Source organism: Pristiophorus japonicus, chromosome 3 (assembly GCF_044704955.1).
Source record: "Pristiophorus japonicus isolate sPriJap1 chromosome 3, sPriJap1.hap1, whole genome shotgun sequence".
NCBI classification, from domain to species: Eukaryota; Metazoa; Chordata; class Chondrichthyes; family Pristiophoridae; genus Pristiophorus; species Pristiophorus japonicus.
In genome coordinates, this window is record NC_091979.1 from 18475160 (window position 1) to 18489422 (window position 14263).

The 14263-nt window shown below is 45.4% G+C and overlaps 1 protein-coding gene across 1 annotated transcript in view; it reads right to left on the bottom strand.

The window, feature by feature from the left end:
• The window catches only part of prkag3a (protein kinase, AMP-activated, gamma 3a non-catalytic subunit), a 61111-nt gene that overhangs the window by 14759 nt on the left and 32089 nt on the right, over positions 1-14263 (bottom strand). Inside the window, exons 11-12 of the mRNA XM_070874336.1 lie at positions 5147-5293; positions 1824-1984 (exon numbers count right to left, since the gene is read on the bottom strand). Of these exons, the coding sequence (XP_070730437.1) occupies positions 1868-1984; positions 5147-5293 (264 nt within the window). The 3' untranslated portion in view covers positions 1824-1867. The remainder of the gene's footprint in view (positions 1-1823; positions 1985-5146; positions 5294-14263) is intronic.

Genomic DNA, 14263 nt, shown 5'->3' on the forward strand with positions numbered 1-14263 from the left:
CCAGGGATTTGGGCACATAAATCCAGCCTGACGCTCCAGTGCAGTGCTGTCGGAGGTGCCGTCTTTCAGATGAGACGTTAAACTGAGGTCCCGTCTGCTCTCTCAGGTGGACGCAAAAGATCCCATGGCACTATTTCGAAGAAGAGCAGGGGAGTTATCCCCGGTGTCCTGGGACAATATTTATCCCTCAATCAACACAACAAAAAAAAAGATTATCTGGTCATTATCACGTTGCTGTGTGTGGGAGCTTGCTGTGTGTAACTTGGCTGCTGCGTTTCCCACATTACAACAGTGACTACACTCCAAAAGTACTTCATTGGCTGTAAAGCGCTTTGAGACGTCCGGTAGTCGTGAAAGGTGCTATATAAATGCAAGTCTTTCTTTCTTTTCCTAAATTGGCCTGGGTTATCTGTTTTATCACCTCTCCCAGGAGATCACGTGGATTGGGTTGGGGTGGTGCAAGTGTATATATTGTGATGCAGGTAGTATCATATTTCTGTGGGACAGACTGGACGGACCAGAGGCCGGGTTGCCAACCCTCTGGGATTGTCCTGAACTCTCCAGAAATTCAAGATTAATTTCCTGGATTAGTTTCCAGCAACCTTGGAGAAAAATTATTGGGGCCATTTACAAAAACAATGTTGGTTTTTATTTTACATTTTCTTTGAACATTTTTATTTATTAGTTATAAAAATATTGGTGATGGGAATAAAAAGCCGTCCAATCAGGTACAGGAGAGTCAGCTCACTTTCCAATTGGCCATGGGAAGGCTGGGCACCGTGACGACGGACGTTTCGGGCGACCGATAGCGGGAGCGGGGCAGTTGGAGGCGGAAGGTCATGTGACTATACCTCCAGGAATACACCCAACCAGAGTTGGGAAGCTTAACAAGAGGGTCCTTTTCCACCCTTCATTGTTAGTTTGGTTTTTCTTACATTCCTGGGATGTGGGCGTCGCTGGCAAGGCCTGCATTTATTGCCCATCCCTATTTGCCCTTGAGAAGGTGGTGGTGAGCCGCCTTCTTGAACCGCTGCAGTCCATGTGGTGAAGGTACTCCCACAGTGCTGTTAGGGAGGGAGTTCCAGGATTTTGACCCAGCAGCGATGAAGGAACGGCCGATATATTTCCAAGTCAGGATGGTGTGTGTGACTTGGAGGGGAACATGGAGGTGGTGGTGTTCCCATGCGCCTGCTGCCCTTGTCCTTCTAGGCGGTAGAGGTCTCGGGTTTGGGAGGTGCTGCTGAAGAAGCCTTGGCGAGCTGCTGCAATGCATCTTGTAGATGGTACTGAGTCATCAGAATTGATATGTATTGAATAAAGAGTCTGACCAGATACTGTGAGCTCAAAGTAAAATGTGACCTTAGTCTTTTATTGCAGGTCTCCAGAGTGCCTCTACAGCCTATGAAGCCTCCTTAAGTACAGGTGCTCCCAAGGGATTGCGGGGGACACTCTGAGGTTGGCACGTGCGGTATAACCCATTTTACACTTGTCCAAAGCTATCTGGGCACAAAGTGGCCATGCAAGGACCCACCCCATCCAAAGTAGCTAGCTATCCCTGTGAGCAGTGTGCAAAAGCTACATGGCAAAGAGCAAACTCTACAATTTACACAATACACAATCAGGTCAAAATAAAATGTAGTGCGAATCCCTACTCTTTGCACGAGTCCGTGCAGTTTCTGGCCAGGAGTTGACTGCTGGAAACTGGCCATGTATGGATACGGACTACATTGTATCTTGGGCCTGTTCTGGATCAGGGCTGATTCCTACCCATCATTCGAGCGCAGACTAGTTCAAGCCCATTCGACATGCAGCTCACTACCTACCTGAATCGCTCTAGAATGATACGGAAGAGAGGAGATTCAGGAGTTCAGGAGTTAAGAGCATTTATACCTGCTGGAGACAGGACCAATGCTTGGAGCATGTCAGACAGTGAGACAATTCCTTGTACAACATCATCCTCATCCACCAATACCAACCGGTGAACCTGCGGAGAGAGACAATAATGTGATAAGGTAGAAAGACCAAGAAAAGCTCAGTTGCCCATCCGTTTCAGCCAGGTGTCCAGAACCACTTTGAGGTATTATGACCAGGCCTCAAATTTTTCCTACCACAAACCACTAGGTTGATTCCAGAGATGAGGGGGTTGACTTATGAGGATAGGCTGAGTAGGTTGGGCCTCTACTCATTGGAGTTCAGAAGAATGAGAGATGATCATATCAAAACATAAGATTATGAGGGGCTTTGACAAGGTGGATGCAGAGAGGATGTTTCCAGTCATAGGGGAAACTAGAACTAGGTCCATCAACACGGTAAACCTTTATAAATCACTGATTAGGTCTCAGCTGGATATTGGGTCCAATTCTAAGAACATAAGAAATAGGAGCAGGAGTAGGCCATTTGTCCCCTCGAGCCTGCTCCGCCATTTAATAAGATCATGGCTGATCTGATCATGGACTCAGCTCCACTTCCCTGCTCGTTCCCCATAACCTTTTATTCCCTGATCACTCAAAAATCAGTCTATCTCCGCCTTAAATATATTCAATGACCCAACCTCCACAGCTCTCTGGGGCAGAGAATTCCACAGATTTACAACCCTCAGAAGAAATTTCTCCTCATCTCAGTTTTAAATGGGTGGCCCCTTATTCTAAGGCTATGTCCCCTAGTTTTAGTTTCCCCTATGAGTGAATTACCCTCACTGCATCCACCTTGTCGAGCCCCATTATTATCATATGTTTCAATAACATCATCTCTCATCCTTCTGAACTCCAATGTGTATAGGTCCAACCTACTCAACCTAGACTCATAAATCAACCCCCTCAACTCCGGAATCAACTGAGTGAACCTTCTCTGAACAGCCTCTAATGCAGTATATCCTTCCTTAAATACGGAGACCAAAACTGTACGTAGTACTCCAGGTGTGGCCTCACCAATACCCTGTACAGTTGTAGCAGGACTTCTCTGCTTTTATACTCTATCCCTCTTGCAATTCTGGGGGCCACACTTTAGGAAGGATATCAAAGCCTTGGAGAGGATGCAGAGGAGACTTACTAGAAGGGTACCAGGGATGAGGGACTTCAGTTATGTGGAGAGGCTGAAGAAGCGTTGTAATTCTCTTCCCCAGAGAACTGTGGAGGCTGGATTATTGAATATATTTAAGGCGGAGATAGACAGATTTTTTGAGTGCTAAGGGTGCCAAGGGTTATGGGGAGCAGGCAAGGAAGTGGAGTTGAGTCCACGATCAGATCAGCCATGATCTTATTGAATGGTGGAGCAGGCTTTAGGGGCCAAATGGCCTACTCTTATTTCTTATGTTCTTATGTAAGCTGGGATTGTTCTCCTTAGAGCAAAAAAAGTTAAGGGACGAATTAATGGAGGTGTTCGAAATCATGAAGGGTTTTGATAGAGTAAATAGGGAGAAACGGTTTCCAATGGCAGGAGGGTCGGTAACGACAGGACACAGATTTAAGGTAATTGGCAAAAAAGCTAGGGGGGAGATATTTTACGCAGCGAGTTGTTATGATCTGGAATGCACTGCTTGAAAGCACCCTGGGAGCAGATTCAATAGTAACTTTCAAAAGGGAATTGGATAAATACTTAAAATGGAAATATTTGCATGGCGATGGGGTAAGAGTGGGGGAGTTGGACAGCTCTTTCAGAGGCTTAATGTGCTGAATGGCCTCCTTCTGTGCTTTATTATTCTATGATAACATCAGCAAGAGAAAAATTGTTTCGGGTGTCAACTTTCAGCTGTTAATAACATGAATGCAAGTCTTTCAACCTCACTTTATCTAAAACCTGTAACTCGCCATCGTTATAGGCAGTCCCTCAAAATCGAGGAAAACTTGCTTCTATTTCAAAAGTGAGATTGCAGGTGACTAAGATTCCAATACAGGAATCATCGTCTCTGTCACAGGTGGGACAGACAGTGGTTGAAGGAAAGGGTGGGTGGGGAGTCTGGTTTGCCGCACGCTCCTTCCGCTGCCTGCGCTTGGTTTCTGCATGCTCTCGGCGACGAGACTCGAGGTGCTCAGCGCCCTCCCGGATGCTCTTCCTCCACTTAGGGTGGTCTTTGGCCAGGGACTCCCAGGTGTCGGTGGGGATGTTGCATTTTATCAAGGAGGCTTTGAGGGTGTCCTTTTAACATTTCCTCCATCCACCTGGGGCTTGCTTGCCGTGTATATTCTTTATATAAACCCCCCAATTAGTTTCCAGCCTGTAACTCACTCCCGGGTATCCGTTATTCTATATATAAATCCCCTGAACCCTCGATTAGATTCCAGCCTGTAACTCACTCCCGGGTATCCGTTATTCTATATATAAACCCCCCGAGCCCCTCGATTAGATTCCAGCCTGTAACTCACTCCCGGGTATCCATTATTCTATATATAAACCCCCCGAACCCCTCGATTAGATTCCAGCCTGTAACTCACTCCCGGGTATCCATTATTCTATATATAAACCCCCCGAACCCCTCGATTAGATTCCAGTCTGTAACTCACTCCCGGGTATCCATTATTCTATATATAAACCCCCCGAAACCCTCGATTAGATTCCAGCTTGTAACTCACTCCCGGGTATCCATTATTCTATATATAAACCCCCCGAAACCCTCGATTAGATTCCAGCCTGTAACTCACTCCTGGGTATCCGTTATTCTATATATAAACCGCCCGAACCCCTCGATTAGATTCCAGCCTGTAACTCACTCCTGGGTATCCATTATTCTATATATAAACCCCCCGAACCCCTCGATTAGATTCCAGCCTGTAACTCACTCCTGGGTATCCATTATTCTATCTATAAACCCCCCGAACCCCACAATTAGATTCCAGCCTGTAACTCACTCCCGGGTATCCATTATTCTATATATAAACCCCCCGAACCCCTCGATTAGATTCCAGCCTGTAACTCACTCCCGGGTATCCATTATTCTATATATAAACCCCCCGAACCCCTCGATTAGATTCCAGCTTGTAACTCACTCCCGGGTATCTGTTATTCGATATATAAACCCCCCGAACCCCTCGATTAAATTCCACTCGGCAGTTCTCCCCCTGTAACTAGTGGGGAACTGAAACATTTGCAATCACAGAGGTGCGCTGTGAGAGTAAGAGGTCGCAAGTCATCGAGTTTATTGGTTCCTTACCTCATGCTTGACAAGACGCTCTACGATGGCTTCCAGATTCTCGTGTGCATAACACTTGAGGACATTTTCGAAACATTGCCACCGCTGCTGCAGCACCTCCTTCACGCTGACATCCAGATTGTTGTAGGCTTTCTGTGCAGCAAGATTCTGGAGAAAGGGAGCAAAGTGTTTGTCTCGATATGCAAAGGCTGGCCATCACCAATCAGCGTGTTTAATCACCGAGCCCCAGTGTCTGTAGCTCTGCCTCCATGTGGTGTTCAATTATAGTACAATTCATTATAGTTGGAAATTTTAAATAGTTAGCAAATACAAATAAAAGGTTGACTCCAACATCTGAATCCCAGCTTCAATTCCAGTTAAAATATGGCTTAAGGGGAAAGGGTCCTAGTGTAACTGATCCAGTCCATGTTTTGTATCAGGCACTAGATGCAGTATAACTGATCCGGTCCATGTTTTGTATCAGGCACTAGGTGCAGTCTTACTGATCCGATCCATGTTTTATATCAGGCACTAGGTCCAGTATAACTGATCCAGTCCATGTTTCGTATTAGACACTAGGTGCAGTATAACTGATCCGGTCCATGTTTTGTATTAGACACTAGGTGCAGTGTAACTGATCCAGTCCAGGTTTCATATTAGACACTAGGTGCAGTGTATTGATCCAGTCCATGTTTTGTATCTGATACTAGGTGCAGTGTAACTGATCCAGTCCATGTTTTATATCAGGCACTAGGTGCAGTGTAACTGATCCAGTCCATGTTTTGTATCTGACACTAGGTGCAGTATAACTGATCCGGTCCATGTTTTGTATCAGGCACTAGGTGCAGTATAACTGATCCAGTCCATGTTTCATATTAGACACTAGGTGCAGTGTAACTGATCCAGTCCAGGTTTTGTGTTAGACACTAGGTGCAGTGTATTGATCCAGTCCATGTTTTGTATCTGACACTAGGTGCAGTGTAACTGATCCAGTCCATGTTTTGTATCAGGCACTAGGTGCAGTGTAACTGATCCAGTCCATGTTTTATATGAGGCACTAGGTGCAGTGTAACTGATACAGTCCATGTTTTGTATCTGACACTAGGTACAGTGTAATTGATCCAGTCCATGTTTTGTATCTGACACTGGGTGCAGTGTATTGATCCAGTCCATGTTTTGTATCAGGCACTAGGTGCAGTGTAACTGATCCAGTCCATGTTTTGTATCTGACACTGGGTGCAGTGTAACTGATCCAGTCCATGTTTTGTATCAGGCACTAGGTACAATGTAATTGATCCAGTCCATGTTTTTTATCTGACACTAGGTACAGTGTAACTGATCCAGTCCATGTTTTGTATCTGACACTAGGTACAGTGTAACTGATCCAGTCCATGTTTTGTATCTGACACTGGGTGCAGTGTATTGATCCAGTCCATGTTTTGTATCTGACACTGGGTGCTGTGTAACTGATCCAGTCCAGGTTTTGTATCTGACACTGGGTGCTGTGTAACTGATCCAGTCCATGTTTTGTATCTGACACTGGGTGCTGTGTAACTGATCCAGTCCAGGTTTTGTATCTGACTCTAGGTGCAAGAAGTAAAATCTTACATTTATATAATACTTTCTCAAATCTCCAAAATGACCCAAGGCACTTCACAACTTAAAATTGTAAATAGAGATTCCATTCTGTTTATACAGGGTCACATATCCTAACTCCACAAGTACAATAAGTCGAGAAATTACAACTTGCGATATAAAAACACAGAAAAAAATGAATTTGTCATAGAATCACAGAATAGCACAGTACAGGAGGCCGCCATTCGGCCCATCGAGTCTGCGCTGGCCCTTTCGAAGAAAATCCAGTTAGTCCCACCCCCTCCCCACCTCCATCTACACCCCATTCTTTTCCCATATCCCTGTAATTATTTCTCCTTCAAGTATTTATCCAATTCTCCTTTGAAGGCTACCATTGAACCATTATCCACCACCCTATCAGGCAGCGCATTTCAGATCCTAATCACTCGTTGTGTATAAAAGTTTTTCCTCATGTCGCCTCTAGTTAATTTGCCAATCCCCTTAAAGCTCTGTATTCTCATCATTGACCCTTCAGCCATTGGAAACAGTTTTTCTTTATTAACTCTAAATAAAACCCTTAATAATTTTAAACACTTCTATTAAGTCTCCTCTTAGCCTTCTCTGCTCTACGGAGAACAATCCCAGCTTCTTCTGTCACTCCACGGAACTGTAATTCCTCATCCCTGGAACCATTCTCGTAAATCTCTTCTGTACCCTTTCAAGCCTTCATGTCCTTCCTAAAGTGCGGTGCCCAGAATTGAACACAATACGCCAGCTGGGGCCAAACTTGTATTTTATTTCGGTTTAGCAAAACTTCCTGACTTTTGTACTCTATGGCTCTATATATAAAGCCCAGGATCGCATACGCTTTATTAACTGCTTTGTTAAACTGTCCTGCCACCTTCAAAGATTTGTGCACAAAATGCCCCCAGTCTCTCTCTATACATAAGAACATAAGAAATAGTTGCAGGAGTAGGCCATACGGCCCTTCGAGCCTGCTCCGCCATTTAATACGATCATGGCTGATCCGATCATGGACTCAGGTCCACTTCCCTGCCCGCTCCCCATAACTCCTTAATCCTTTATCGGTTCAGAAACTGTCTATCCCTGTCTTAAATTTATTCAATGTCCCGGCTTCCACAGCTCTCTGAGGCAGCGAATTCCACAGATTTACAACCCTCAGAGAAGAAATTTCTCCTCATCTCAGTTTTAAATGGGCGGCCCCTTATTCTAAGATTATGCCCCCTAGTTCTAGTCTCCCCCATCAGTGGAAATCTGCATCCACCTTGTCAAGCCCCCCCATAATCTTATACGTTTCGATAAGATCACCTCTCATTCTTCTGAATTCCAATGAGTACAGGCCCAACCTACTCAATCTTTCCTCATAAGTCAACCCCCTCATCCCCGGAATCAACCGAGTGAACCTTCTCTGAACTGCCTCCAAAGCAAGTATATCCTTTCGTTATACAAGTTAGCAAGTATTGTCTCCTCAATCTGCCCACCAAAATGTATCACCTCACACTTTTCTGCGTTGAATTTCACTGCTATGTGGACCCAATCCACCAGCCTGCACATGTCCTCTTGAAGTCTATTACTATCTTCCTCAGTGTTTATTACAACTTCCAAGTTTTATGTCATTTGCAAATTTAGAAATTGTGCCCTGTATCCCCAAGTCCAAGTCCATAATGTAGAGTAAAAACAGCAGTGGTCCTAGTACTGGAACTTGGGCAACTCCAGTGTACACCTCCCTCCAGTATGAAAAACAGCCATTCATCACGACTTTCAGTTTTCTATCCCTTATCCGATTTTGTATCCATGTTGCTTCTGCCCATTTTCGCCCATGGTCTTTAATTTTGCGAACAAGCCTAATATGGAGGGGGAGGGTGAGCAGCCAGTTGTTGTGGTGCATGTAGGCACCAACAAGATAGGTAAAAAGTGGGATGAGGTCCTACAAGCTGAATTTAGGGAGCTAGGAGTTAAATTAAAAAGTAGGACCTCAAAGGTAGTAATCTCAGGATTGCTACCAGTGCCACGTGCTAGTCAGAGTAGAAATAGCAGGACAGCTCAGATGAATATGTGGCTTGAGGAGTGGTGCAAAAGGGACGGATTCAATAAGATCATGGCTGATCATTCAACCTCAGTACCCCATTCCTGCTTTCTCTTCATACCCCTTGATCCCTTTCGCCGTAAGGGCCATATCTAACTCCCTTTTGAATATATCCAACAAACTGACCTTAACAACTTTCTGCGGTAGATAATTCCACGGGTTAACTACTCTCTGAGTGAAGAAGTTTCTCTGCATCTCGCTCCTAAATGGCATACCCTTTATTTTTAGACTGTGACCCCTGGAACACCCCAGCAACGGGAACATTCTTCCTGCCTCTAACCTGTCCAATCCCGTCAGAATTTTATATGTTTCTATGAGATCCCCTCTCATTCTTCTAAACTCCAGTAGATACAAGCCCAGTTGATCCAGTCTCTCCTCATATGTCAGTCCTGCCATCCCGGGAATCAATCTGGTGAACCTTCGCTGTACTCCCTCAATAGCAAGAACGTCCTTCCTCAGATTAGGGGACCAAAACTGAACACAATATTCCAGCTGAGACCTCACCAAGGCCCTATACAACTGCATTAAGACCTCCTTGCTCCTATACTCAAATCCACTCGCTATGTAGGCCAACATACCATTTGCCTTCTTCACCGCCTGCTGTACCTGCATGCCAACTTTCAATGACTGATGTACCATGATACCCAGGTCTCGTTGCACCTCCCCTTTTCCTAATCTGCCGCCATTCAGATAATATTCTGCCTTCGTGTTTTTGCCCCCAAAGTGGATAACCTCACATTTATCCACATTATACTGCATCTGCCATGCATTTGCCAACTCACCTAACCTGTCCGAGTCACCCTGCAGCCTCTTAACCTCCTCCTCACAGCTCACACCGCCACCCAGCTTTGTGTCATCTGCAAACTTGGAGATATTACATTCAATTCCTTCATCTAAATCATTGATGTATATTGTAAATAGCTGGGGTCCCAGCACTGAACCCTGCGGCCCCCCCACTGATCACTGCCTGCCATTCTGAAAAGGACCCATTTATTCCGACTATCTGCTTCCTGTCTGCCAACAAGTTCTCTATCCACGTCAGTACATAGAAACATAGAAAATAGGTGCAGGAGTAGGCCATTTAGCCCTTCGAGCCTGCACCGCCATTCAATGAGTTCATGGCTGAACATGCAACTTCAGTACCCCATTCCTGCTTTCTCGCCATACCCCTTGATCCCCCTAGTAGTAAGGACTACATCTAACTCCTTTTTGAATATATTTAGTGAATTGGCCTCAACAACTTTCTGTGGTAGAGAATTCCACAGGTTCACCACTCTCTGGGTGAAGAAGTTTCTCCTCATCTCGCTCCTAAATGGCTTACCCCTTATCCTTGGACTGGTCAGGATCACGGCTTGCATGTCGTCGTGGAGCAGGCGGAGGATGGCGACAAACATTGGGGGGCAGCCGAAACATAGAAACATAGAAAATAGGTGCAGGAGTAGGCCAGTCGGCCCTTCTAGCCTGCACCGCCATTCAATGAGTTCATGGCTGAACATTCAACTTCAGTACCCCATTCCTGCTTTCTCGCCATACCCCTTGATCCCCCTAGTAGTAAGGACCTCATCTAACTCCTTTTTGAATATATTTAGTGAATTGGCCTCAACAACTTTCTGTGGTAGAGAATTCCACAGGTTCACCAGTCTCTGGGTGAAGAAGTTCCTCCGCATCTCGGTCCTAAATGGCTTACCCCTTATCCTTAGACTGTGACCTCTGGTTCTGGACTTCCCCAACATTGGGAACATTCTTCCTGCATCTAACCTGTCTAACCCCGTCAGAATTTTAAACGGCATCAAACAGGAAATTAGGGGTGCGTGCAATAAAGGTGCAGCAGTTATAATGGGTGACTTTAATATGCACATAGATTGGGCTAACCAAACTGTAAGCAATACGGTGGAGGAGGATTTTCTGGAGTGCATAAGGGATGGTTTTTTAGACCAATATGTCGAGGAACCAACTAGGGGGGAGGCCATCTTAGACTGGGTGTTATGTAATGAGAAAGGATTAATTAGCAATCTCGTTGTGCGAGGCCCCTTGGGGAAGAGTGACCATAATATGGTGGAATTCTGCATTAGGATGGAGAATGAAACAGTTAATTCAGAGACCATGGTCCAGAACTTAAAGAAGGCTAACTTTGAAGGTATGAGGCGTGAATTGGCTGAGATGGATTGGCGAATGATACTTAAGGGGTTGACTGTGGATGGGCAATGGCAGACATTTAGAGACCGCATGGATGAACTACAACAATTGTACATTCCTGTCTGGCATAGAAATAAAAAAGGGAAGGTGGCTCAACCGTGGCTATCAAGGGAAATCAGGGATCGTATTAAAGCCAAGGAAGTGGCATACAAATTGGCCAGAAATAGCAGCGAACCTGGGGACTGGGAGAAATTTAGAACTCAGCAGAGGAGGACAAAGGGTTTGATTAGGGCAGGGAAAATGGAGTATGAGAAGAAGCTTACAGGGAACATTAAGACGGATTGCAAAAGTTTCTATAGATATGTAAAGAGAAAAAGGTTAGTAAAGACAAACGTAGGTCCCCTGCAGTCAGAATCAGGGGAAGTCATAACGGGGAACAAAGAAATGGCGGACCAACTGAACAAGTACTTTGGTTCGGTATTCACGAAGGAGGACACGAACAACCTTCCGGTTATAAAAGGGGTCGGGGGGTCTAGTAAGGAGGAGGAACTGAGGGAAATCCTTATTAGCCGGGAAATTGTGTTGGGGAAATTGATGGGATTGAAGGCCGATAAATCCCCAGGGCCTGATGGACTGCATCCCAGAGTACTTAAGGAGGTGGCCTTGGAAATAGTGGATGCGTTAACAGTCATTTTCCAACATTCCATTGACTCTGGATCAGTTCCTATGGAGTGGAGGGTAGCCAATGTAACCCCACTTTTTAAAAAAGGAGGGAGAGAGAAAACAGGGAATTATAGACCGGTCAGCCTGACATCGGTAGTGGGTAAAATGATGGAATCAATTATTAAGGATGTCATAGCAGTGCATTTGGAAAGAGGTGACATGATAGGTCCAAGTCAGCATGGATTTGTGAAAGGGAAATCATGCTTGACAAATCTTCTGGAATTTTTTGAGGATGTTTCCAGTAGAGTGGATAAGGGAGAACCAGTTGATGTGGTATATTTGGACTTTCAGAAGGCGTTCGACAAGGTCCCACACAAGAGATTGATGTGCAAAGTTAGAGCACATGGGATTGGGGGTAGTGTACTGACATGGATTGAGAACTGGTTGTCAGACAGGAAGCAAAGAGTAGGAGTAAATGGGTACTTTTCAGAATGGCAGGCAGTGACTAGTGGGGTACCGCAGGGTTCTGTGCTGGGGCCCCAGCTGTTTACACTGTACATTAATGATTTAGATGAGGGGATTGAGTGTAGTATCTCCAAGTTTGCGGATGACACTAAGTTGGGTGGCAGTGTGAGCTGCGAGGAGGATGCTGTGAGGCTGCAGAGCGACTTGGATAGGTTAGGTGAGTGGGCAAATGCATTGCAGATGAAGTATAATGTGGATAAATGTGAGGTTATCCACTTTGGTGGTAAAAACAGAGAGACAGACTATTATCTGAATGGTGACAGATTAGGAAAAGGGGAGGTGCAAAGAGACCTGGGTGTCATGGTACATCAGTCATTGAAGGTTGGCATGCAGGTGCAGCAGGCGGTTAAGAAAGCAAATGGCATGTTGGCCTTCATAGCAAGGGGATTTGAGTACAGGGGCAGGGAGGTGTTGCTACAGTTGTACAGGGCATTGGTGAGGCCACACCTGGAGTATTGTGTACAGTTTTGGTCTCCTAACCTGAGGAAGGACATTCTTGCTATTGAGGGAGTGCAGCGAAGGTTCACCAGACTGATTCCCGGGATGGCGGGACTGACCTATCAAGAAAGACTGGATCAACTGGGCTTGTATTCACTGGAGTTCAGAAGAATGAGAGGGGACCTCATAGAAACATATAAAATTCTGACGGGGTTAGACAGGTTAGATGCAGGAAGAATGTTCCCAATGTTGGGGAAGTCCAGAACCAGGGGTCACAGTCTAAGGATAAGGGGTAAGCCATTTAGGACCGAGATGCGGAGGAACTTCTTCACCCAGAGAGTGGTGAACCTGTGGAATTCTCTACCACAGAAAGTTGTTGAGGCCAATTCACTAAATATATTCAAAAAGGAGTTAGATGAGGTCCTTACTGCTAGGGGGATCAAGGGGTATGGCGAGAAAGCAGGAATGGGGTACTGAAGTTGAATGTTCAGCCATGAACTCATTGAATGGCGGTGCAGGCTAGAAGGGCCGAATGGCCTACTCCTTCACCTATTTTCTATGTTTCTATGTTTCTTCTGAACTCCAGTGAATACAAGCCCAGTTGATCCAGTCTTTCTTGATAGGTCAGTCCCGCCATCCCGGGAATCAGTCTGGTGAACCTTCGCTGCACTCCCTCAATAGCAAGAATGTCCTTCCTCAGGTTAGGAGACCAAAACTGTACACAATACTCCAGGTGTGGCCTCACCAATGCCCTGTACAACTGTAGCAACACCTCCCTGCCCCTGTACTCAAATCCCCTTGCTATGAAGGCCAACATGCCATTTGCTTTCTTAACCGCCTGCTGCACCTGCATGCCAACCTTCAATGACTGATGTACCATGACACCTAGGTCTCTTTGCACCTCCCCTTTTCCTAATCTGTCACCATTCAGATAATAGTCTGTCTCTCTGTTTTTACCACCAAAGTGGATAACCTCACATTTATCCACATTATACTTCATCTGCCATGCATTTGCCCACTCACCTAACCTATCCAAGTCGCTCTGCAGCCTCACAGCATCCTCCTCGCAGCTCACACTGCCACCCAACTTAGTGTCATCCGCAAATTTGGAGATACTACATTTAATCCCCTCATCTAAATCATTAATGTACAGTGTAAACAGCTGGGGCCCCAGCACAGAACCTTGCGGTACCCCACTAGTCACTGCCTGCCATTCTGAAAAGTACCCATTTACTCCTACTCTTTGCTTCCTGTCTGACAACCAGTTCTCAATCCATGTCAGTACACTACCCCCAATCCCATGTGCTCTAACTTTGCACATCAATCTCTTGTGTGGGACCTTGTCGAACGCCTTCTGAAAGTCCAAATATACCACATCAACTGGTTCTCCCTTATCCACTCTACTGGAAACATCCTCAAAAAATTCCAGAAGATTTGTCAAGCATGATTTCCCTTTCACAAATCCATGCTGACTTGGACCTATCATGTCACCTCTTTCCAAATGCACTGCTATGACATCCTTAATAATTGATTCCATCATTTTACCCACTACCGATGTCAGGCTGACCGGTCTATAATTCCCTGTTTTCTCTCTCCCTCCTTTTTTAAAAAGTGGGGTTACATTGGCTACCCTCCACTCCATAGGAACTGATCCAGAGTCAATGGAATGTTGGAAAATGACTGTCAACGCATCC